We start from the raw sequence: 27,680 nt of genomic DNA, 5'->3' as shown, positions 1-27,680 counted from the left end.
TTATTAACTATAATATATATCTAATAAATGTCAACACTTAAATATTTCTTTAAACATATTTTGTACTAAATAGGACGACGTTCGCGCAGAAATTCTTCAAGTGAAGATTCTCAACTAACAATTGAAAATTTTGGTGGTTCCCAAGACCAACTTAATATGGCTGGACGTTATGATCGTGAAAGGGACAGAGAAAGGAAATTATCTAATGCCAGTGTTGGTAAGTATTAAACTTTAAAATAATATAAATTTGTGTACTAAAAATCTAAACAACTTTTTATGTGTTGCTCTAGAACCTGCTGTAGCTGTGCGCTCCTCTATAGCGGATGCACGAGGAACTCTGCAAATAGGCTATGACACTGATTCAGGCTCTGAAAAGCAAGATCGTGAAACAGAAAAATACTCGATGAGACGCCAAGGAAGGTAAGCATCATTGAATAAAAGTTTTATTAAGTCGACATTGACGGGATCTGCAACTATGTATGGTTTAGAGAAATTTTCATTTAAAAGAACACACTTTATAAGATTGTATGAAAAGTGGGAACTAGCAATATTGCATTAAAAATCGATTTTGTTTATTTTTTTTATAAATATTAACTTTAACCTCGAGCGTTAATTTTTTGATGCTTTTACCTTTCATCAGAAGAATTCCTAATATTCACTACATTGCTAAGACAGACCGTTGGTTTAACAGAGTTTTAATTGAGTTACTTAATAATAATAGAGTTACGAATAATGAACGTAAAAAGCTATTAATTTTTATTTTATTTTGTTTTTATAATCGTGTTTAATTGATTTCTTAGCGGTTGAATTATACAATAAGAAGTCAAATTAGATTTTGTATAGAAGTCTAACACACTTTGAAATATTAGGAGAACATTTTACAAAAAACAATTATATAATATAACTAAAAAGCTTTATTTCTTATTAGTGTTGACAACGTTACACTATCAATGGCAAATATGCAATTAAATAATACATCACAAACTGAAGGTGCTTTACAGGAGCCACAAAAGCATTCCATATACAAAGACTTCGGAGAAAAACTGAGTAAATTTGATGATACAGTACAAAAGCCTTCCTATAACGATATGCCTGGAAAGACAAATTTATGGCAGTCTAATCATAATGGTAAGATATTATATTCACAAAACGATGGGTAAAAGAGTCTAAAAAAAATTTTTTTTGTACTAAAAGATCCAGAAGAGGAAGATATGCGATCATTAGAGAATGCTTCAAAACTTTCTAATATTCGTGTTAAACTGGAAGAAAAACGTAGACGTATTGAGCAAGAGAAACGAAAAATTGAGTTGGCACTGCAACGTCATCAAGAAAAAGTGAGTAGAACTATAATATAAGTTATATTAATATAATAGAATTCCTTATATATGAATATAATATAAATTACACAAAATTATAATATTATTTGAATGTGTAATTATTCACATATTTGTGACAAAAAATAAAAATCACATATAAAGATGTCTTAGCATATTTCCCATTTTTTTTTTGACTTTATTTGATTCATGAAAAATAATAAAAGTAGTGTAAAAACTTGATTATAACCTTTAACTTAACTTAATATTTGTATGAACGTTAAAATGATAAAAATTAAAACAAAATGTTTGGTTTTTAATTAATTTAATATTCCGCCCTGACATTTACTAAAGTAATTAAATCAGAAATTGGTAATGTTTTCATTACAAGTGGATTGTAATGAATTGTTTTCGTACATAGTTTTTGCATTTGCATAAAATACTTGTAAAAAAGAACAATCTGTTTGTGTGCTCCTCAACTCGATAAAAACTCCACTTAAATATTTATATAACGCATTAAAAGGAACAAACAAATGTAAAACAAATAAAAAACAATAACAGCAATTTCTGAAGAAGATATCCGTATAATATTTACAGCTTCGGAACGAAATTAAAAATTTTACTATTATGTTTTATAATTCATTTTTTTCACTTTCATACAAGCTTAAATTTGAAACCAATTAATATTAAAAACATTTTAATTTGATTAATTGAATTCTTTCAATACTAATTAATATCGGTTATTACAAGAGTAATTTAAAATTCATATACTATTTTAATAAATACTTTTAAATAAACAAAATAATATTTGATATTGCATATAGTAATAATATTTACTCCATTTTTATTCCACAATCATCAACTTAATAACTTCATGCTATTACGCTAAAATATTTTTGATACTTTACATCTTATTCATTGTTAAAGTTATTCATTGTTGAAGGATCTGATTTGATTTATCATATATATTGTCTGAGTATTCATAATCATATATTTCCACCCACAAAATTGTGACTATTTCTTTTATATTTTTATATGAACTGAACATATTTCAATTATATTGGTTCAATATCATAATCTCATACAATTGAAAGTGGTTTTGGGTTTCTATTCAATAAATATTAAATAATATTGAAAAATTTAGTTTTATTTAAAATCTATACCGTTTTGAAATTTGAAAACAAATACATCCCATCCTCTATTTGTTTAGAATGAAATATAAAAAACCTCTATACAATGAGTTATGTTAGCTTTAAATAAGAACAGAAAATTAACGCTTGAAATAAAAGTTAATATTCTTAAAAACCGAATTTAACAGAATATCTATTTCTGTAATTTCAATGTTAAAAATCCTTAACATTATTTTATTACAGTATGTAAAGTGAAAGAATGCTGACTAATAGCATTAAAAAAAGAAAAATAATAAAGTATAATATCACAATAAATTTTTAATAGGCAACGTCTGTATAAATATTTTAATTTAAAGAAAAAAAACGATGTGGATAATAATTATTAAAGTAAATATATTATTATTGTACCTAAAAAGTGCATTTAAAAAATGTTATGGCACCAAAGCAATACTGTATTATTTCGTTTTATTTAAAACGAATTCGAGTTTTATTATTGGCATATTAAAAATATTTAGTTCCATAAAAAAAATAAATGTTTTAAATTTTTTCCAAATCACATTTCTCAATAATTTTATTGAATACAGAATATGTATATATATGAAATTATTATGCCTTGATTTATTTATTTTGTTTTATATTTCGTGTATACATTTTTAATTTTTTACATTACTAGGATGATTTAGAATCCAATACAGATTTATTAAAATGGGAAACTTTAAGTAATGAATCAAAATGTACGCCAGATAGAGATCCAGTAGATATGGAAAAATATCAGGTGAATATTGAATTATTGCAAAGCTTAGCGTTAACATTTATAAAAGCGCAATAAATTACAAAAGCAACTGATAAAAATTTTATTTTAATTAATAATAATGTAATATAAAAGTGATCAAACATTTGTAATAATTTATATATTACTTAACTTAAGTTCCATTAATTAAATATATATTTTTTAAAAATATTACCAAGCAGTTGCATTTGTAACTATTCTTTAAATTGTTGCTTTTGCATTCGCGTAAGCTATTAACTAAAATATGGTTTTCTATGCTTTACTAACCGTTGAAATTCAAATATATGTGTTGTATGTAAAGCGTATGTTACCAAAAATTTATTATTTTTTGAAATAATACTTAATAAATCTAAATAAATTTCTTTGTTGTTACGCACATGAACACACAAAAATACACAAAATACAAATTTATATACAAATATAACAAAAATCAATAACAGCAAAGCATCGCTATTATGAATATGAATCTACATGATATCCAACAAGATATCCAAAGACTTGCTACTCAGCAGAATCAAATTCATGCGCAGCATCTGCATGCTCAGCAGTTGATACATGCTCAACATATTGCAAATATGTTAAATCAGGTAATAAAATTAGTATTTTTGATCAATATATTACAGGGAACTATAATTTTAATATTAAATCACTATTTTTAGAGAAATTTCGTTTAAATAATTTTAATAAAATTGCATACTTTATTGAAATATTTAAACTAAAGCAGAAATTTTTTGAAATTGTTTGGAATCCGTTTCGTATTATATTATTAAAATGATCATCAAACGATTTTATTGTGTAAAATAAGATTTCAAATAGGTCTACGAATACATATATCATTTGAATCATTACTACTTATTCTAAATACATTACTTGTTGTGGTACTATGTTCTTTATATATGCACATATTTTCCTTTTTCATGTACACTCATTTCAGTTCCCATTAAATACACTTTGCATGTCCTTCAATCTTAACAGTATTCATATAAAACAATCATTTTTCTTTAATATTTTCCCTATTCACATGCTATCCTAGTTTATTGTCATTAAGTTAAATATTTAACTAATTCATGGTGTTAGTATATTTTTGATTTAATTTCATGTTTAATATTTATCAGTTAAACAACAGTTGTTATACTATTATTAATCCTTAAAAGTAATAATTATAGAGCTTCAAATATTATTCGAGCTATTTAAAGCTTCGAGCATTAAGATTTTCGAATATGCTGGTGTTCGAGCATTAAGATTTTCGAATATGCTAATGTTCGAGCATTTATTTAGTCACAGCGAAACACTCGACAATGTTCGAAAGGTTTCAAGAAGGACCTTGTCTACGTCCCAGAGCGAGCCACTCGTGGAATTTGACGACCTAGTGCCATTCAGCACACTTAAAAAGGGACTACACAAGTAAATCCCTGTGGATTACAACAACAACAACAAGAATAATAATGTTTAAACATAAAAATTTCCGTGAAGCCATATGTGCAATTGTTGTTTCCGTTGGGGATTAGTCGTCTGTGTAGATAAATGGTGCCAAGACCTAAACTTTTTCGTTCTTGGCACCCACTCATCTCTTATTCTACCTAACTGTTCTATATTATTGACACGCCTTGTCATCCTTTTTGTAGCTGATTTTGATTTGATTGGCTACTATAACCACAACGATGTTGGAACACCTTATAATGCCGAGAATAATGGTCTATTCACACTGCGAAGTTATTTTAATTTTGATTTTAATGTTGTTTAATTCGGTTGAAAGAAAGATTAAAATTCGATTCCATATAAATTCCATATTTAAAATTACGATTGAATTTTAATTTGTTCAAAAGTTCGTAATACATAATTCTGCAGCGATATTGTAATTCTCTGGAACTAAAGAAAAGGAAAATAAAAAATTGTTGCAATGTTCGATAGTTTCATTACCGATCGCAAAAACAAACAGAGCTGTGTGATTAAGCTATACCATAAAATGAAAAAATAGAATATCAGCTATATGATATGATATGCTGTATTTTCATTTACCAATGATGTGATTACACTAAAGTATTTCGATTCTAATGTTCGAATTTAAATATTTATGTCAGTATGAAGCTCGAAAACTTTGAAGCATTATTAATTACTAACTGAATTATCAAAAAAAAAATTCTTGAAATTATCAATACAAATTCAAAAAAGTTGTTTATTAATATGCTATAAAAGATTCTTGCGTAGCTTTCATCTATTAATGTTCATAATTAATACATATTTAGTATTTACGTATCTAAATTAATTTTTTCTTTAATTTACTATTCATATTTTATATATAATAGCAGCAAAACTATGGTTCTCAGCAGCACCTCGCAGATCCATTCCAACATCGATCCATGCAACAACAACAGAATTTTGGTTCGACACCACATTTACCACAGGTATATAATCCTTCCGTAAGCAACTATAGCTCTCGACCACCAAGTCGTGATCCATATCAACAAATGCCACCTATGCCAGTGCAATATATAAATGAGCATGGTCAATATATGTCACCAAAGCAACAACCGCATATGTTACAGCAACAACATTACATGCAGCCGCAAACAATTTACAGTGATAATGCTATGCAATATAATAATCAGCATTTTGGTGGTTCACAATATGCACCAATGCCAACACAATACATCAATCGCACAGTTGGTCATGACGATTACGCTCAAATGCACAATCGTGAACAAAAAATGCATCCTAATAATATGTATATGCACGATACATCAATTCATCCGCCACCTACACAACGTCGTACTTGGGCACATCCATCTTATGAACAACATCAACAACCAATGGTTGATGTTTCCGCATGGAATATGCAAAAGGATGCTGTAGTAAATGATGGTTATTCAACATGGGGTAAACAAACGTCCTTAAATTTAAACAATCAGCCAAATTACTCAATGCATCAAAATGGTAATAGTTGTAATGACTATCAAGTGTTTCCAGTGCATTCTTCTCCACAACATTCGCAGCACAGTTCGAACAATAGTGTGCAACGTCAGCTATCGGTAACAAGTATGCGTGACAATAGACCTACAAATATGATGCCCAAAACTGTTTACGATTTGGAAAGCGAAAGTAATGATGACATAATGGCGCCACAAAGTATCTGCTTTATAGGAGATGAAGAAGATGTGGAGGAAATAGAACGTAATATAATTGAATCAATGCAAGGAACACGCTTATCTGATTATGCCAGTCAACAGCATGATATACTCAGTGGTCGTGGTAGTAGTTCAGAAAACTATGACAGTAATGAAATGATTCCGCAAAAAATGAACATCACCAGCGGTAATCTAACGTATCGTATACCTTCACCTTCACGACCATCGTTAAATGCAAATAGTTTTCAAGTATGTAAAATTTAAATGGTCAATAATTTTATATTAACTAAATGTTTCTAAACTTATAGGATCCCCGTGAAGGACAAACGAACGAAAAAGGATTTTATATATCTTTCGATGATGATCAGCCGAAGCGACCAAAACCTCCATTACGTGCGAAACGTTCGCCTAAAAAGGATAAAAGTTTTGACAGTGTTGACCATAAGTTAATTACAAAACGTGAATCGCTGAGTCAACTACATAACATAAACAATGAAGAGCGTAACGGAGAGGCAACTTTAAAACGTCACAGCATCTCGAGTCAAGTCAATAATAGTGGTGGAATTTTCGAAAATAATAATGCTACGTACAATAAATACACAGATACACCAATAAATCTACATCAGCTTAACAAATCAGTAGAAAATTCTAATAACTACTCAATGCCAGATAGACGAAATAAAGATGATATGAATGCACAAACGCCGTTACCTCAAAGAAGGACATCACCACAACCGACAAGTCCGACAAGAAATCTGCAACGTAGTGAATCAAAAAATAAAGCTCTTCTAATCGGTACTGATGTAACAGACTTAGATCCTGTAAGTTTGTTAAATTTGCATTAAAATATTTATCTTTAATTTATTGTTAAAAATCGCCTAAAAATTATTTATAGGACTCAGTAGATGAAATGGAACGCCGTAAAGAGAAAATTATGTTGCTCTCTTTACAACGACGCCAGCAACAAGAAGAAGCTAAAGCGCGAAAGGAAATTGAAGCAGCACAAAAACGAGAAAGAGAACGAGAAAAGGATGAAGTACGTGCGCGAAAGAAAGAAGAGCAAGTGGCTAGACGTGCAGCTATATTAGAACAACACCGATTGAAAAAAGCTATTGAAGAAGCTGAGCGAGAAGTATGTACAAAAATTAGTGCTTTAAAGTATAAGTATTCAAGCATTACGATATTCGGGTAGAGTTCGAAAATACTTGAAATGTTCGAAATGTTCGAACAGCTAAATCTGCTTCATATTAATTTTATTATGCTTTCGTTTTATGCAACTACGTATAACAGCAAATGTTTAAAGACAATGTGATATTCGAACATTTTCGAGCGAATCTAATATCAAAATGCTGGAAACTTAGAACACCTCAAATAATACTTAAAACTTAGTGTTTTAAAATATATTATTCCTCAATTAACTTATAAATATTTTTTAGGGTAAAACACTTGATCGCTCTGATCTAAATATAAAGCAACAGTCACAAAGTGCTTCAGCGCCAAGACTGAGACAACAGAGAGTTGTGCGACCGCGTCCTAAAACGATACACGTTGATGATGGTTCAGTAGATTTAAGCGAAGCTTCAAGTATTTCTAGTCGTGGCAAAAAAGGTTCAAGCACCAACTTAACAGGTAATCATACATATTATATATATATTCACATAAATTTTTTTTCTTGGTAACACATTTGCAATTATTATGAAAATAAATTTTTTAAAAAAATATTATTTTTTAAATATACTATTTGTATTTTATTGTTTGTTACCATTTTTATTTAATTATGTTTTTTTTTTATTATTATTAAAACAAAATTAAGGTTATGGTCAGTTAGGCAGTAATTCCATGAGGCGGGATTATTACAGAGGCTCACAAGATTCCTTAACTGTTAAAGGTAATTTTTTTTATAATTTATTTAATTTTATTTGGATTTTTAGGTTTTTGTTTTCGAAGTGATGGTAATAATTTTTTTATATTTATTTATATTATGAGCACTGAAAATAAATTTGGATAAGGGTAACAACCACTTTTACTAATAACATAAAAGTATTAAGCAAATTAAGAGTTTTTTTTTCATAAAATCAGTACAATAATATATTTATATAGTATGTATATATGTATATATATAGTATGCTCCTTATATATTTTTTTTTCATGTATTTCTAATACAAACATGACAATATAAATATTAATAGAAAAAATAGTAACAGAATACTATAAAATAAGACAGAAAAGTCTTGTCATATTTATATTTAGTATAATGTATAGTAAAATGTACCAATTAAATAGATTAGTTTTATTTAAATTCATAGATGGTAATGTGTAACATGTAACATTATAAAAATGTGTAACATTATAAAATTGTTGATAATCAAAAGTCTTAAAATTTTCAAACGTCCTATCAAACATTAAAAATATTAATATTGATAATAATATATATGTACTATAACAAAGATAATTAAATTTATTATTGATATTGAAATGTTCTCCACTCTCTCCAAAGAATCTATAACATTATTAATTCTATGTTAAATTTGCTTTTAAAATCAATTATGACGAAAGAAATTATTTTCTTAATAGAAACTATTTTTAATAGAGCTAAAGGTATTTTATAGAGTAGTGATTTACAATAACAAAATTTTATTATATTTAATTAATTGAATTTTTGGCTAACCATACAGCTAATTTGAATATTACCAAATACCCATCATCAGTGGTCTTTTTGGATATAATATTAATATATTTAATTATTCGTAAATAATTTTTTGGAACTATAAGTAGCATATGGTTAGAATCACTTTTAATTACCCAACTGTCCCAAAACCTTACTTGACTTGTATGTTTTAACTTGGAGTTTTGTTAATTTGCCGTTAAAGTTTATTAACACTTTCACTTATTGTGTTATATTAGAACTAGCTATAAAATAATAGAATTAATTAATTGTAGTTATTATTGATTGTTTATATTTATTAATTGAATTTATGTATTATGATTTATATTTAAGTGTATTATTTTGATTATTTTAACAAGATTGTATACACAATTATATTTTAAATTTACTTTCATAAATGTTTATATTGTAAAGAGTATTTAAAACATAGTTTATAGTCACATCAAAACTAACAAATAATTATTTAACAGAATCACCGGATGAATATCTCAGCACAAGTTCAACGCCTATCGGAAGAAAGGGATCCTATAAAACATCAAGAGGTTGGTGTTGGGTTTAACTTCTATTATTTGTGAATAATTTGCTTTATTTATTAATTTGCAAATTTCTTATTTGTTAATTTCTGATATTTACTAAAATTTTTACATATAAATTTTGATTTTATTGTGCTATGCTTTTGCACATAACCTACTAAAGTGCATTATTAAAACTAACTTGATATATAAAATAAAACTCTGAAGAACCCCTTAACTAAAAACTTTATTTGAAAAGTTTTTAACATTGGTACATAATATTATGTATCAATAAGTTATTTATGTATATATATATATGTAAATAGAGGTACTACAAAAAAAAAAGATAAAATAGGTGAAAAAAGTTTCGAATAAGCTAAATAATTATTTTTGCTTTTAATAAATTTTATATTTTCTGAAGGCCTACTTTAGTATATCAAACTTACTTTTAATACACTCATACCATATTATATATATGCCATTATTATATATGAGGCAAAATAAATGGTGAAGGGATTTGAATATTTTTTATCATATATTTACCAGTGTATTTCTAAAACAATCCAAAATTTTTGACTTCATGGTCATTTTCCAGAGCCAACTGCTGAAAGAGGTCGCACTTTATCACGTATATCAGTAGCTAAAGGAAGTACATTAAATTTCCGAGGCCGAAAATCGAATTCACTTATGAATTTGTGCGGTAAGACTTGCATTAAAAGATTTTTAAAAATTATATATAATATATGCCAAGTCAAAAATAATTGTATATATTATTTTTTTAACCATGGGTTTGGAGGTTGTCGTTCTTTTGTGTTTTTTATTAATATTTAATAAACTGTTTTGCTTTTTACAATCATTTTTCTACGGTGTTATGGTTTCATATTTTAGTTTTTATATATATCTAAAATTTTTCATTAAAACTTTTATTCATTGCGTCCAATTTGATTTAATGTATTGTGTTTTTATTGATTTCGTTGTTTTCAATCTAAAGATTTATGTTTAAATGTTTAATTCTTTACTGTACATTTTGTTCGCATGGTGAACAATTTTCTATACAAAATTTGTACCTAGGTACACACTTTTGATTAATGCATTTTATTCAAAATGTAACTGTTCACTTATAAGTATAGTTTAATTTATATTTACAAAAAAATGAAGTTCTTTTTAATAATATATTTTAAACATTTTCTGGATTCTTTAAAAAAAGAAAAAACAATAATAAACTAAAAAATATATGTATAATTTATAAAAGAGATAATTAATATGCATAATAAAAAAATTTAAATAATAATATTGAAGCAAGTATTCTTATCAAAATGTTTAGAAATGCCAAAAAAAAAACTATTTTTTTTACATATCATCACGTAATAAACGCAGTTTTGTACTTGGCCTACCGTCGTACTATCTTTATTCAATCTAAATTTATACATGTGATCTTTCCCCTATCGTTTTAAAGAGTTGCTAATACATATGGTTGTGGTAAATTTAGTGTAATAGTTTTGTCATAAAATCTTTTACAGTGTATTTGTTTTCTTCCAATAATTCTTCCTTTAAAAATTTACATATAACAAAAGTATATATATAATCACAGATATTTGGCCATTATTTCATTTTCACAAATATTTGTCATAAAAAAAAATTCACTTGTGAATAACTGAAATTATAGAAATTTGGCACATGGACGGACTATGCTTTCAAATAAATTACCTATAATAAAAATTTAATATGATATTAATTTTTGTTTGCCTTTTCTGATTTCATTTATTAATTTTATTTCTTGGTTTTAATGGAAAAATGTAAAATACTTTTGAAGGATAAAATATAATTGATTTATATCAATACATAATTTTTTTCTCTTTATTTTCAAACATTTAAACATCAATATAACAAAATTATGTGTACGCTTCACCCAAAAATTTTCTGCATTTTTAAAACAATATTGCCGCTCGCACCGATCGCATTGCTCTTGTTTTTATTGTTTGACCCAATGATTATACACTTTGGCTAGATACAGATTCTGGATTGGGCAGAGCAACACCACCGAGGCGGGCACCATCGCCTGGCATGTTGTCTGGAAGACATATGCCATCACCGTCTGGTCCCGGATCATTACCACCAGGTTTGATATCTAAACGTCGTATTTTTGATGATGGATCAAGTGATATATCACCAACAAATAATTCAATGATGGAATATTCGGGTTTGTATTTGCATTTATACTACACATTCAATTTAAATCGAATTCAAAACATTAAGCACGAATTGATTTTTTTTTGTAAATTTTTGGTTTAGAATTACTTGATTGTTTATCATATTTTCAAAAATTCCACACAAATCGTTATCATTGTCTTATATTACTTATTACTTTATGTAAAAACATTTCATTTTCAACATTTATTTTGACAAAATACGTAAATGTAATAATAGCCAAAATGTCACTTAATAGAATTTTTAAATGGGTCAATATATTCTATATATCCACTAAATGATAACTAAATTGAATTTACGTTATGTGAAATACCCTTTATTAACATACAAATAAAGAAATGAAGTTTGAAAAAAAAATGGGATTATTTTCTTTGGCCACTACACAACAACTTTCATTTTTCATACTGTTCTCCCAATGAAGAACTGTAGGTGATCCTTTGTTAAAGTACTAACTTGACGGTTTGATGTTAACGTAGCGTAGTTCCTATGTTTTCACGATAGTTATATTATACAATCTCATCTCCATTGCGTGGCTTATTGCCTTTAATATCAACCATCTATCAAAATAGCGCACAGTATATTTAATATACACATACTCAACATGATTTGTTAAAACTTTATTAGTTTATTCGTTGAAATTTAAAACATAATGGATATTTACAATATCGAGTTACAAGCTATTTAACGCAGTAAAATGATAAATAATATAGCTTGTACTATATAACTAGCTTACCACGGTCGTTACTGGAGATCTTGAAAACCCCTGTTTATATTAGTTTTAAAATATTGAATTAACTGATATTACCTACCTATCTTCTTCTCTTCTAATATGTTAAAACAATAAAACAAATTTGTTTTATTTTTAATACATTAAAAAAACTGCCCAATATATGAGGCGTAGTAAAAAGAAATCTATTATTTTTCCAATAGATTGCTTTGGTTATCTGTATCTCACGTTGTATAAGTCCGATCGGTAATTGGTACTTGACTCAGTTGACTCAATTTTGTTTGAGCGTGCCTCAAAGATGGACATTAGCAAAGAGAAAATACGCAATATTTTAGTTTTTCTTTTTCAAAGAGCTAAAGGTTGCACAAAAAACCATTTGAATAATACTGGATACAAAAAGAAGCTCGATATATGAGCTCGATAACGCAAAAAAACCTCACTGCTAAATCACAACCCATATCTGCAGCGGTTGGTGGCTAGTAATGAAAAGTGGTGACTGATTTTTACGACAACTCAAGCGGAAACGGTGGCCCAGTCAGAATTGACGGCTAGGAAGGTTTGGCTCTGTGTTTGGTAGGATTGGCAGGGAATCATCTACTATGAGCTACTCCCCTACGGCTCCCCTACAACTCTTAACTCAAAACTGTACTATCAACAATTGGAAGAATAAAAGAAGTAATCGCCGAGAAACGGCCTGTTTTGGACTATAGGAGAGAAATTGTGTTCCATCAGGGCAACGGCAGGCCACAAACATCGATAATGACTCGCCAAACGCTCCGGGAGCTTGATTGAAAAGTTTTTAATTATCCACCTTATAGTCAAGACCTAGCACCAAGTAATTATCATCTGTTGTTTTTCATGGCGAACGATTTTTCTGGTGATAAATTCGCTTCAAGAGAAGCTTGTGAAAATGAACTATCTCCAATAGGGACGATAACTTCTATGAGTGAGATATAATGAAATTATCTTCAAAATGGCAATAAGTTACCGAAAAAACGGCGCATATTTGACCTAAATCGGATGATTCTAACTATGTTAAATAATCCTTTAATTTCATGTAAAAATAAGGGATTTCTTTTTACTACACCTATTATATAGAATATGGATTTCTTTTCAAATTACGGACTATTTAAAAAATGATATAATAATAAATAATTATTTCTAATCATGATGTGTAGTAAAAAAGACGTATTAGCTATAAAATGATCTGCGTTAAAATGGTATTTCTTAAAGAATATACATTTCTAGTGTAATTACCCTTCCCTCAGGTAGCTTCTAATTAAATACCAAAAAAGTATTAGCAATAAAATAATCAACTTTACGAGGATATTTCTCAGGAAATAAATATTTCTCGTGTAATAAATCTCCGGTTATTAACAAAAAAAAATTTATTTTCTACACAAATTAAAATTATTTTATACACACCTGCACTATTGTTTTACAATAAATTGTAACTATATATGTTATACTAACAGTGTATTTTATTTAGATAAATTTGTTGATTAATTTGAAAGTGTATTTTTTTCTGTATTTTTAATATAGTGTTTTTTTTACTATTATAATGTATACTTTATTTTTTATTGTGCTGTATGTTAGTTGTGAACCATATTTTTCAGTTATATAAAGTGGTAACTTAACTTATAAGTAATATTATATACACTTAGTTCTTCTTTTATTTTTCAAATATTTAAATTATTGTCATATCTTAAAACTATTATAGTTTTATATTTGTATCTTATTTTGTACCCCTCATTAGTTGTACAACATAAAATATTTAAAATATTGGAATTATAAGGTATATGTTACCTTAAAATTGCTATATATTATTTTTTTTGCACATATTATTATTTTAATATAAATAGATATCAAACTAAATAGATATCAAACTTATAATTTCCAATAAATTAAACTATATCATGTAAGTAAAGTAAAAACAATTTCACTTTAAATTGACTCTTCAAAGTGTCATGGTACATCCGCACGAATGACATGCTAACAGACATGTCAGATCCGATCAAAAAATACATAAGAGACAGAGGCCTGAAGCTATATGCGAAAACCAACAGGCTGTCGTACTTAGCACTATTTAATCTCAGAGTAATCACTAACCGTACGAAGCGGTACGCAGATCTTAGATCAGTCATTGAATAATCAGGAAGCTTATGAAGAATACACAAATTAGTCATTGAAATAGGTGGGACTCTGCAGAAACCCCCCAGCTATCAAAGAGTAAAAGTGCACAAATGCACTAACTCGGAAAAGGCTCAACATAATAAATCCGTAAGAATAAAGAGCATTTTAAATTTAATAAAGCTTTCGGATCTAGGTTCCAAAACCACTTATCTACATTAAGAATATTCGGTTATAACACCTGTTAAAGTTTTACCGTTTATAAATTAAATAATAATAAATATATAATATATTATATTATATATATAATATATAAATAATAAATATAAAAAAATAAAATAAACAAATATAAATATATAATATAATAAACAACCATATATACTTCAATAGACAAATTTATCAATGTCCGCATATCTGTTTGCCGATAAATTAATGTTTTTTTTTCTATTGATCGAATGAAACTGCATAAAATCATTGTAGTGACATCTTAGTTTTTATCAGTATCAAAGAGTATCAATATCAAATCAAAATAAAATAAAATAATTGACAGTTCAGATTAGTTTCTATATTAACGAATGTTTTTTTTTTTGTTTTGTAGAAATTGAAATTAGTAGTGATCCTTTTCATATGTATCCTGCATGATAGTTATATAAATTCTATATTTATTTACTTCAAATTTCACTTCAAAAAATGTTTACTTTTGTGTCTATTGATAAAAAAAATTATAGCATTTGAATTGTTCTGAAGAATGCATTAGCAAAGTTTTGGACTGAATTATTTCTTTTAATTTTAATCAATTTACTGTGATTTTTAATACATATAATATAAGTATCTTGGAATTATCATTGACCGCCCCGATAGCAGGTACATATATAATAAAAAAATGTTTGAATTGTATTGTGAAATACTTATTCGATCAGTCTCCGGACTGATGCTTATCTTGTAAGAATCACACTGTATAATATTTATGAACTATATTTACTATATGAAAAAAAAACACAATGGATATTATATTGAAGTATTAGTTCGTTTGAAGAAAAATGCAGCACAAAAAATGTACTGCCTCACCAACAAACCGTATTAACAGATTTTGGCCCCTAGAGATTTCTAACTGATCTCTGATGTCAATAGAGTGCAGCAACACGGAAAGAGTTTTTACTCCAACAATAAAATTACTACTAAAATAAATGTCTACTTTGAAACTGCAGATAAATCTGCAACACAGTTATATATATATATAATATATTTATAATAATTATCTTAATTTACAAATAATTCAAGCTTAAAGACATGCCACCTCTCATTCGAATACCAAAATATCTTCTATTTGGTTAGGGTCAATGTAGTATGAAAGTTTGAGTTAAGCTATAAGTTTAAAGATCCTAAAATTCTGCAGAAAGCGTGAAACTTATGAAACTTATTATGAAACTTATTAGGGATATTCAGACATGCCTGGTAAAATAATGACATTTTGTGTATAATTTTTTTGGTATTCAATAAAACATTAATTTATTCTTATTGTTTTATAAAAATTGAACAGATAGTATTTTTTGTTTTTATTTATCACTATATTAAATAAATATTATTTATGGACAAATTTACATTATTCTTAAGTGAATAGCTAGCTAAACTTAGGCAATAACAAGCAGTGGTTACTTTTATAACTTTAAACTTGAAAATATCATTTCCAACGTTTGTCACTTTACCAAACCGATATACTTACTAAGCTGAATCTGAATATCCCTAATATATTAAAATACAATTAATAAATTTTATAAAATAAATATTAAAAACAATTGAATATCAATTAGAACTTTGTTTTAAAGTAGTAAAGTAAAGTATGCTTGTTTATTGACTAGAAAATCACTTAATATAAATTAAAATTGTGATAAAGAAATTTTATTATTTAAATGACAGTTTTGAATACTGCTAAACAATGAATTATTTTGCCCTTAATATTAAATTTTTTGAGCTTATTAATTATTTTGCTCTGTAATCAATTTTATATATTAATTTTTTGTTAGCAAACGAATGTAAACTAAAATCACAATCAATGTTTTTTTCCTTTGTTTTTCCTCTTAATGCAACGTAAAAAAAAATAAAATAAATAAATTTATAAATTAAATTAATTTATTTTTTTTATATTTTTAGGTCCTAAATTGTACAAACAACCAGCGGCCAAATCGAATAGATCTATAATATTAAATGCAGTGGAGTACTGTGTTTTTCCGGGCGCAGTAAATCGAGACGCAAAACAAAAAGTGCTTGAAAAAATTGCAAGATCGGAAGCAAAACACTTCCTTGTGCTCTTTCGTGATGCCGGCTGTCAGTTTCGCGCCTTATACAGTTATGTCCCAGAAACAGATCAAGTTAGTAAATTATATGGTACCGGCCCAAGTCAAGTGGATGAAGTTATGTTTGATAAATTCTTTAAGTAAGTTTGACCTTAACAATAATTGCAATAAGTGACAGAGTAATTTATTTAACTAATAATTTTGTTTATTCTATATTTTAGATATAACTCAGGTGGTAAATGCTTCTCCCAAGTACATACTAAGCACTTAACAGTTACCATCGATGCATTTACAATACATAACTCACTTTGGCAAGGCAAAAAAGTTCATTTGCCAAGTAAAAAGGATATGGCGTTAGTTATTTAAGTTGTATAGCATAAAAAAAATCGAAACATTTATAGTCAGGCTAAAATATTTTATCCTATATATCCAACGCAAACGTGGATATGTTAAATATTTAACCAATTGGTTTTGCTTTAAAATCCATAGATAAAACTTTTTTATAACGAGACTTAACCTAATAATAAAAAAAGGAACAAATTGAATGATCTGCTTAGCAAATCTTTTGCAGGATAAATTTAAATAATATATTTAAATAATAATAATTGTCACGTAATGTACAATTAATACTCTTAATTTTTTGCAAACAAAAAAAAGTTAAGCTATTTGTATTTATGTAAAGCATATGTTTTTATTTATTATATAAAAAAATATAATAATTAACATTCATAACACAACTCTAAATATATATATATATTCATAGTATATTACTTTTCAATAATGTTTTTTTACAAGAAATCTTTATTGGCAATTTTTTTTATTTATTTTTTATATTGTTTTTAACAAAGTTAACAAAATAAGAACACTAAATTATTTTCAATAATATTGAAATAAAACTGCGCAAATGTTAAAGAATTGTTCTTATTATACTTAATTAATTTGTTCTAAATACATAATGGGTATTAAAACAAAATTATATCAAATTAAAACTAAAGTATTTATATATTTAATATTTTTAATTTTTATATGTTTATTTTAATTTTGTACACTGTTTTAGTGAAAAGAATTTTTTACCCACGCAAAAATTAAAATTAATATAAAACTGCCATCAATATTCAAATATTTCTACCAACGAAATTTATTAGAAAGATTATATTCTTAATATAATTTGCTCTTTTAATTATTTTTAAATGAAAATTCAATTGTTGTCTTCTATATCCATTTTTAATTTACAAAACATCTACCGTTTCAATATAAATAGCATGATTTGTTACTACATAAAATTTTTATATTTATTTAACGTTATCCTATTTAACTCTTTTTAACTTGTGTAAAACGAACAAATTAATTATTAAAATATATTCATTTAAAAATAATATAAAACAATTGAGATGGTATGAGATAGTGAAAAACTTCTCAAATTAACCATATTAATATATTTTACTTGTAATGTATTAAAACTATAAATAAAAGAAAATATCTAACAAGAATGTTATTGTTTTTATTTGTATAATTCATCATCAAGTATCTCTCACATCAATCTTTCCAGGAGATATTACACGAAGGTCTATTGACAACTTTTTTGCAATGCAACCGTGATCTCGAAGAAAATACTGCACCTGTGTATACGACTGTAAGTCCAATTGAATAAGTTTGTATTCAATTTCACTGATGTTGTCCCCATTGTAGTAGATGTCGATGTAAACTTGCTACAAAGAAAGGGATTGCCGCATGCATCTTGAAGGAAGATGCATTGGTACTTTTTTAATTTACTTTTAAGCATGAAATAAACAACGCATATATGTAATCTAGATATATTATTTTATTATACAAAATTTCAATTTATTACATTGATAACGAACTAAAATTAGGTAATTCTAAACAGTTTATGATTTATAATTCGAAATCATCCTGCATATTATTATATTTCATTATGTGTTGTTTTATTTTCGAGCCATCTACCCATGTGATGAAATCTTCTAAATTTCTTGAAACCAAAAATGCAGGATCTTTTATCATTTCGGTACCAACGCGGACATGTCCCTGTTCAATGAGATCTGTAGCGCCTTTTATATACTCCGACATCTTAGCTGAAAAATAAGTGTTTATTAATTATTTTTAAAATAATGGTTTTTTACTTTTAGTTAAAATTAAAATTTAACATTTGTTTTACTAGTTATTGAAAAACTATCATTTTCAATGTTTTTAAAAGCTTAAAATATTGTTATTAATTGTGTTTCGAAAACATTTCAGTTTAAATTATCAATATAATTTTATAAAAGAAAATGTGCAAAAAATCATTCATTTTTTATGGGCGTTTGCACTTCTATCTATAATATTCAAAAAGTGTGTTCGTGTTTTTCCATAAAATTTATCTTATTGATAGTCAAATGTTAAAACTTTACAAAAAACAAAAAATTCGCACACTATGTTGCACTCTATGTTTTATATCTACACCTATTTCAGGCCCCAGATATCATAGAAAAAATACGCAAAATGTGAGCCTCTCATATATTTTAATAACAAATTGAATAATAAGTAATAATATAAAAGCATTTATTATTTAATAAATATTTAATTTGTTTATATTTCAAATTTCAAGCAAATCCATTCAAAAACAACAAAGCTATCGCACATTATGTTTAGACGTATGATTCACAAATGTCCACAATTAGAATCAATTAGCTTTACATACATTATTAAGCACTTTGGTCGTAACACTGCAGATCGCGCATCAGAACCTAAAGTGCGATAACTTCGTTGTTTTTGTAATGTTAATAATATTATTTCTGCATATTTACTTGCTATATAATTTCAATTTCTGCGAGCCTGATACCTACAGTTATGCTAACGTTAAATTTTATACTGATCTTTTTATTTTTATTGATTCCATACTCTGATACTTCCATTAAGTAAAAACGATCATTTTAATAAATATTTCAGATATTAATTATTTTCTTTTATTCTATATATAGTATAGTAATAAGATGGAAAATACTTTTCACATTTTTGTAGATGAAGGCTCATTTTCAAATTTACTAGCTTTTTTGTCATAATTCTCATATGTAGCTGAACTTATTAGTTTTGAATTAAATTTTGATTAAATATAGTAAAGAAATAATATAATAAGGAAATATAGAAGACATGTCTACGAAGAAAATCAATTCTGCGACAAGTGTGTTTACTTTTGATAGGAACATAAGAGGTCGTAAATGTTGGTTAGATGCGGAAGTTCAAGCAATTCGCAGCAGTTGTTCTAAAGTTGTGAGAACAAGTATAGAAGTGAGTTCATCTATTATAAAGAATTTTTCCGATGCAAGAAAATAATATGAACGAGTTCTATTAATTATTTTGAAAAAATTTAATTGTGTTAATTTAATTTTTATTTTTTTTGTTACAGATTTTGAATTTAAACGTGCTTTTCTATTTCTAGTGGGATTAATGCAAGTATGTATGTATGTATGTATATTTATTTTCATTTTAAATTTCATTTTTACAGTATGATTGGTGAATCTTAAATTAATATATAAATAAATATAATTAAAATAGCGACTGTGACACAATGTCGTCCGTCGACTTATAGTATAATAGTAGTATTATAAATAGTTGTATAATAGTGAGTATAAGAATAAACTAGTATATACACGTTATAAATAATAGATGAGCTTTAAAATACATATTAACTAGGTGACCCCGCGAACTTCGTGCCGCGTATCAGTCAATGAATGTTATATTAAATTTTAGGTAAACGTAGTCTTGAACATCTTGACCAATGCATGATGTTCATGAAGTAGTTGCTGCAGATCTTGAAGAATTGCTATTTTCATTGCTGTGTTGTTCCGTCATATTGTCCATGAAGTATACTTGAAAGAATTTATGTTGTGCATCTTCAACAGGTTGCAATGATCTAATTCGATGGTGAATCTGGCCTTGAATCTGAGTCGAAAGCGAAGTCAATATTACAGATTTATAATGCCAATTTTTTTAAAATGTTAACATTTTTTATTTATTTTAGACACAAATACAGGAATATAATAAAACTTTTTCACCTATATTTCATATTTGATCAAATTTTTTATCTTTAATTTCTTAAAGAAAATGAACATTTGCTCTTTTCAACATAAATAACCTTGAACGTCTGATTAAATCCATGTTCTTCGATAATGTCCGCCCCGAATGAAGTCGGGGCGGCTAAAAGCAGCTATTGTTCTTTTGAGTGTTCGCTAGAAAATGTCGTGATTCTGGTGTTTCACCATAAAGCAATGAATGCAATGACTCAGGTGGCGGAGTCAATAATGGCAATTTCACTTTACCATTAAGGCAGCACAATCCCGGCGATTCTCCAGCAAACTTTAATGCTCCGCAATGTTCGCAAGTAACATCCATTGGACCAATGCGAACGAAGGGATGCGAAGTGTAATCATTTGCGCAATCGTATAGAAACGCTGCTCGATACAAATCAATAGTTGAAGCATTTCTTCTTGATCGTCGGATATTTTCTCGTTGTTGATCGGTGTGATAAGCTCGACGATTTCTCATTGCCAACCGAGCCGTTTCACGGACTGCATGCGTAATGGTTCGACGCCTAGTTGCATTACGGCTTTGTTGAGAAGGATTAGACTTTCTGGGTCGCGGCATTGTTAATATTAAACACTCGCACAAAACAAACAAATCGATACTTTCACCTCATATATTGATGACATTATTTATTTATTATATTTGAATTTATTATATTTGAAATTTGAAATATTTGAAAAAAAAAAATTAAAAAGAAATCAATATCACTCAAACTGTCGAACTGTTGAACTGTCAACAGTTTGAAACAGCATTTACAAATTTATTATTTTTGCTAAAATTAGTGAATTTTTCCAATATTTTATGATGTACCATATTCTGCTATTCGGAACGGAGACGATTCCAACAAATCAAAGTTAATTAAAATCGGTCCAGCCGTTCTTGAGTTATAAGTGGTCTAACTAACACAACTTTCTTTTATGTATATAGATTATTATATTCTGATATTAAATAAGACCAGTATGCTATACAATTTTTTGCATTTTCTGCTACTTTTACCCATTCTACCTCAGAACCGTTTAAAACATTTATAATGTTTTCATAAGATAGAATACTCTTGTAGAATAGAACAACGGCCAAGAAAATGTACAATATCTTCAGCCTCATCTGAATTACACATCTACAGAACGCAGATCTATTTAGAAGGGTGAACCGATACCCTTCTAAATTTGAAGTTCAGAGTCAGTGTTCATTTGGGTCAATTGGCTAATGAAGCACACTTGACACTAAATTATTTTTCTTCGCAGACATGTCTTCTATATTTCCTTATTCATGTATTTCCTTATCCTTATTAATTCAAAATTAATAAGTTTAGCTACATATGAGAATTATGACAAAAAAGCTATATATAGACTATACTATACTATATATAGAATAAAACAAAAGAATTAATATCTGAAATATTTATTAAAATGATCGTTTTTACTTAATGGAAGTATCAGAGTATGGAATCGATAAAAATATATAGTTCAGTATAAAATTTAACGTTAGCATAACTATAGGTACCAGGCTCACAGAAATTGAAATTATATAGCAAGTAAATATGCAGAAATAATATTATTAACAATATTATTAACATTAACACAAATTCATTAAAATTTAATAAAATAGCTAATAACTTAAGAACTAATGGGTGGATCACTCCCGCCTTTTGTATGAAGTTGTATTATTATATATGTAATAAATATATATAGTTTAATAAAAGCAACAATTTTTCTAACAATAATAAACAATATGTTATAAAAATTTTGCATGGGGAATGGGTGTTATAGTGGGCAAAATATCATGAAACTTTTTGTACAACCAGGTATTGTTCGTGAGCTCAACCACCTGAAAGTTAATAAAATGTTTGCGTATCTTATTATAAATCATTATAATAATAAAGGCAGCGTCGCCAAACGCTATGGGAGTGGGCGAAAAATAACAGCAACATTACATAAAATGGTTCAGAAAGTGAAAGCTCGACTTAAACGAAATCCACGTGGTAATGGTATTCAAATGGTCAAATAAATGAAGATATTCTAGCGAAGCATCCGACTCATATTCCAAAATGAGCTCAAGATAAAGCCAAAAGGCACAAGATCTTTTGCCGAAGCGACAAAAAGTTAGACTCGAAATAGCAAAGGAGTTATTATGCGTGTACAAATATGCGAACGCTGTGTTCTCTGATGAGAAAAATGTTCCCATTGAGTAGTTCATAAACACTCAAAATATTTGTGTTTACTTAACTGAACGCATTGCCGAAAATTTGAGACTACGAATGGCCACCCGAAGTAATTTTCCATCTCTAGCGATAGTATAGGCAACTGGAAACACCAATCGAAGCTCTCCAATCGTTTTAATCAAGCCTGGTGTCAACGCGACATATTATCGGGGAAAATGTTTTGGTAATTGTTTTAGTACCGTGGGCACGCAAACATAAATATACGTTCATGAACCATAGACGTTTCAACAAAACTCGGCACCGTCTCATAAAGCTCGTGAGAACCATGAATAGTTAAAATATCATATTCCACACATCCATCTCGCCCATTTTGGAGCGCAAGGTGAGGACTAAAAAATATGTCACTATAGATATGCTGAAGAAAGCCATTCTTCAGGAATTAGCCAAAATACCGAAAGATCACATTCGTGAAGCATGCAACATCGAGCTAGAGTGAATGAATACTGAAATTTTGATTATTTCCACAAATTTTTATAATTTCAATCAATAAAAAGTAATATTCACACAAAAAAGAAATGGTTGCTTGAATAGGTAACACTTCAATATTGCAAAATTAGGCAAAGTCAAGAGGGCCTTTTTAATCCAGAAAGTAAAAAGGGCGACAAACAATTTTATTGCTAATAAATGAAGATTTCTATTGCCAAAAAATAGAGTTACATGATTCTTAGGTCAAAAAGTTTGAACTCAATTCTAAACTTATTGACTTAATTCTAAAGCCAACGAAGGATAATCTGCCTGAAAGATAGTTATAGAACTACCATTTTGTCGACTCGGCGTGTGTGTGTAGGTGAGTGAGTAAGGAGCTATGTTAAACTGTATAAAATGCCTTTACCAGATCAAGGCGTAGAAGTACCGTATGTTCGCATGGTCGACTTTGGTTGAGGCCACTATAGATTTGAAATGTGATGTTACACAAGACTGAGGTGGTGCTATGACATTTAATGTTTAGCGACATCTATTGTTAAAAAGTGCTAATTTTCCCCTTTTTAAAAGTTCTCTACGTTTTCATATCAGCTTCGATATGAACCTCGATAGATAAAATAAAATGAATAGAGTTTAGAAGGTTAAAAAACCAATGATAGTGTCCATTCAAATGTCCCAACGCAAAATGCGAATCACCGCCTAAAAGGTGAGATATATCTAGGGTGTGCTGCAGAGTGCAGCTAGAGTTGGGAGATAGGTAAATATATATTATTTTTATTATTTTGAGTCTTACCTATAAAAATGTTTAATCCCATAACATTTAAACAAAGTAAACACGCTGTGAGGGATTGTAAAAAAAAGTCACTTCACCTCGAGCACTTCTTGGGCGGTACTAATGAAAAAGGGAAAAACGTGAGATGGAAGGGGGTGGAAAGTGGAGTTAGACAATAGTTAAGCCCCAGTAAATTGCCCAGTTTACCTTGCAACTATCAGTTCTTTTTTTCTTAGTAGACATAGTGTTATAGTGCAACATAGATAACATCAGTAAAGTCAAATATCTGTAAATGGTTATTGATCAAAATCTAGATTTGAGAGATATCTTTTATTTGATTTAAATTTAAATAAAGTAGAAGATTTACATTTGATGGCTGTGCAGTTTCGTTATTAATATTTTGATAATGGCATATAGTTGGGCATACATCTATACTGACCGATGTGTTAAATAATTTATATGGTTTATATTTAGACAAGGTATTTAATTTGATGGAGAAATCAGTTATGTACAGAAACATTTATATTAAGTTACGCAATAAAATGTACTTTATCTTATATGTACTATATCCGACAGACGTTACTTAAAATTATGTGGTGATATTTTTAAATACGAATAATACGAATTCGTATTTAAAAAATTTCCTCAACTCCCAACTATATTTTTGTTTATTTCTGCTGTACACTTTTTGCTCGCCCCATAGCATCCCATTATCCCAAGTATGCCATTATTTTATGTGATTGGTTTTGCAAATCTGCGTGTATCAAAACAATAACAGCAACCAGTTGTCGCTTTGTTCAATAACCCACAAGACATATAACTCTACCTGCATTCTTATTGTTTCAATCCTCAATCCACTTAATACACTTTCATTACCTTTATAGACACTTTTCTTAAATATAATGACTACCGTAAATAAAATATTCCGGAGCAAGTGATGCAATTACATTCCCAAATCGAATTTTTGTCTCACATTAACATAAGAATCCATCGAATGGTAACGTTTGTTGTTCACGCAATTTGGTAACAACCATAGTGTGAAAATTTCAGAAATTGCAATGTTTATGAATCTAAACTTTTTTAGTTACTATGATAAATTTGTTATTCAAAGGGTATCAAGGGTATACTGCTCTATTTGTAAGATTTGAATACCTAATTTCATAAACATTCAAATATTAATAAAAATGTACAGTACTTACTTTTCACCATTACAACTGGTAATCGCCTACGACAAAATGCGCTAGCCGAAACTTTACTCCCCGTTTCTAAATCTGTTGAATTGACAACTCCCATACTATATAGCTTTCTCATAAGCATCTCTTCTGCTTCACTTTTAAAAGGGTCACTTTTATCTAACTTAGCAATTTTTTCTACAAGTTCACGTACATCTCTGGACAACTTATTATACCTTTGAAAAAATTTTATGTTATAAAGATCATTACTAATAATTTTATTATTCATACTTTGTGTAATCCTCCCGTTTCTTTATGTGATATTTACGAAGTATAGCATTCTCTTTTCCATAGTTATCAACTTTCCATGAAATAAAATCAACTTTTTTTAATAATTTTTGTTCGTGATATTTTAATTTCCGCACCATGTTTTACTTTTGTTTACAAATATTGAATGCACGCGTTTGAACTTCTGTCAATTATGTTATTTGACTTCAATACGAGTGGAACAAAAATAACAATGGAACAACATCACGACATAGTACAATAATACCAAGCTTAGTTAGATGTTACAGTTTGTATATGAAAAATATATATTACATATCTTACTTAGTTGCCAACATATTGCGCTTAGCTTTTTTATTTCAACTAAGTCTCAATTATAATAGCAAAATTTGCATGTATGTCATGCAGACTGATGGAAATCAAAATATATTGATTTTTTGACAGTTTCGTTCTTAATTGGATTTTTTCGATATCTATACAAATTTTATTGTGATTTAGATTATAGAACTGAAATTTCAAGGCATTAAAAAAGTTCTTTCATTATTATACATACATTATGTCAAGAAAAAATTTTTAATGTTATAAATAAAAAGTTTAATTATAAAAAGTTAATTATAAATTAATTATGTTTTAAAAATGTACCAATTTATTTTATTATTAATTGTCGAATTCAAAATAAATATGCAATATTAGGCCTTTTCGTCGGCTCGCCAGTATGGCAAAAAACAGCAAATTGCGTTCCTATACTGGCTGAAATGTACGCAAAACAACAACACTATTTTCTCCATATAGGCCAGTAGTTGTTTACTGGCCAAACACTTCGACCAGTAAAGAAAAAAGTTTCACCAACACAATAAGCGAACTATTGTGAACCTTCATTGGAAATTCCAATGAATATTGCAATCATATTGAAACAAAAATTTAAACAAAATTTAAAAATTTCATTAAAAATTGGAAAAAAAGCAAATAATTTAAAACTATATAAAAATCTTGAAAAGTAATGGAGAAATCGTAAGTACAAAGCACATTAAATGTTTTAATATGTTAATTATTAACATGGAACATATCCAAACAAAACAATTGATAGATTGCAATAGTGATGCCAATGACTCGCTCAGTGAATATAGACCAGCATGTGTTTTTTGCCATACTTGCGAGCCACCGAAAACGCCTATTATTAACCCTTAAATTTACTCACAGATACCTGCTTAACAAGTGAAGTGTGTAAGTTACCTTAATCCCGTAATCTTTTAGTAATTGCGTTATCTATTATAATAGTTTCAAAAATTTTCAACAATTTTGCTGCGACTGTGTGCACATAGCCTAATATTTTAGAAGGTATGTTTAAACTTCAAATTAAAAAAATAAATATGTTGTTTCTGCAATAGTAAAAAAGGAAATTGTTTTGTTTTTATTTAATATATGGTTTAAATTCTTTAATGGGGTTATAATGGAAGATGAATTAGTAAGAAAAATTGTTGGAGATGAAGATCCATTAACAGAAGAACGTATGGGAAATGTTCGTGAAGTAGGTAGTCAAGCAGTGTGGAGTCTTTCATCTTGCAAGCCAGGTAAACCTTCCAAACGTGTCTTAAATATATTAATACAAATCATTATGAATGATACCAATTTAGAATATTTTTATTATTAATATTTTTATTTAATAATTTTTAAGGTTTCGGAGTGGAGCGTTTACGAGATAATATCACTGACACTTATTGGCAATCTGATGGACAGTTGCCACACTTAGTCAATATACAATTTCATCGCAAAACAAACATAAGCCAAATATACATTTACACAGATTATAAATTAGATGAGAGTTATACGCCTTCC

The 27,680-nt window shown here is 27.9% G+C and overlaps 2 protein-coding genes across 13 annotated transcripts in view; one reads left to right on the top strand and one right to left on the bottom strand.

Moving 5' to 3' along the window:
* LOC119679219 (patronin) overlaps positions 1 to 27,680 on the top strand; it is a 48,409-nt gene that overhangs the window by 20,327 nt on the left and 402 nt on the right. The window contains exons 10-25 of one of the 12 annotated variants that reach the window (XM_038091435.1): positions 74 to 217; positions 291 to 420; positions 929 to 1,128; positions 1,195 to 1,334; positions 3,117 to 3,218; positions 3,674 to 3,820; positions 5,540 to 6,607; positions 6,667 to 7,179; positions 7,254 to 7,490; positions 7,795 to 7,987; positions 8,172 to 8,246; positions 9,494 to 9,565; positions 10,131 to 10,235; positions 11,544 to 11,735; positions 16,752 to 17,034; positions 17,116 to 17,210. In XM_038091435.1, the coding sequence (XP_037947363.1) occupies positions 74 to 217; positions 291 to 420; positions 929 to 1,128; positions 1,195 to 1,334; positions 3,117 to 3,218; positions 3,674 to 3,820; positions 5,540 to 6,607; positions 6,667 to 7,179; positions 7,254 to 7,490; positions 7,795 to 7,987; positions 8,172 to 8,246; positions 9,494 to 9,565; positions 10,131 to 10,235; positions 11,544 to 11,735; positions 16,752 to 17,034; positions 17,116 to 17,210 (3,696 nt within the window). Of the gene's footprint in view, positions 1 to 73; positions 218 to 290; positions 421 to 928; positions 1,129 to 1,194; positions 1,335 to 3,116; positions 3,219 to 3,673; positions 3,821 to 5,539; positions 6,608 to 6,666; positions 7,180 to 7,253; positions 7,491 to 7,794; positions 7,988 to 8,171; positions 8,247 to 9,493; positions 9,566 to 10,130; positions 10,236 to 11,543; positions 11,736 to 16,751; positions 17,035 to 17,115; positions 17,502 to 27,680 lie in introns of those variants that run through there. The other 11 variants (XM_038091446.1, XM_038091437.1, XM_038091436.1 and 8 more) reach the window with 11 other exon arrangements.
* On the bottom strand, positions 18,699 to 26,222 carry LOC119679236 (U3 small nucleolar ribonucleoprotein protein IMP3-like). Its single transcript, XM_038091469.1, has 3 exons — positions 25,851 to 26,222; positions 25,587 to 25,795; positions 18,699 to 18,984 (listed from the first exon to the last, which is right to left on the bottom strand). The coding sequence occupies exons 1-3, from the start codon at positions 25,985 to 25,987 to the stop codon at positions 18,788 to 18,790; spliced, it is 543 nt and encodes a 180-aa protein (XP_037947397.1). The 5' UTR covers positions 25,988 to 26,222; the 3' UTR covers positions 18,699 to 18,787.

This window comes from Teleopsis dalmanni, chromosome 2 (assembly GCF_002237135.1).
Source record: "Teleopsis dalmanni isolate 2A chromosome 2, ASM223713v2, whole genome shotgun sequence".
NCBI classification, from domain to species: domain Eukaryota; kingdom Metazoa; phylum Arthropoda; class Insecta; order Diptera; family Diopsidae; genus Teleopsis; species Teleopsis dalmanni.
Note: the sequence above shows the minus strand (reverse complement) of the source record. Positions and strands in the feature narration are given on the sequence as shown.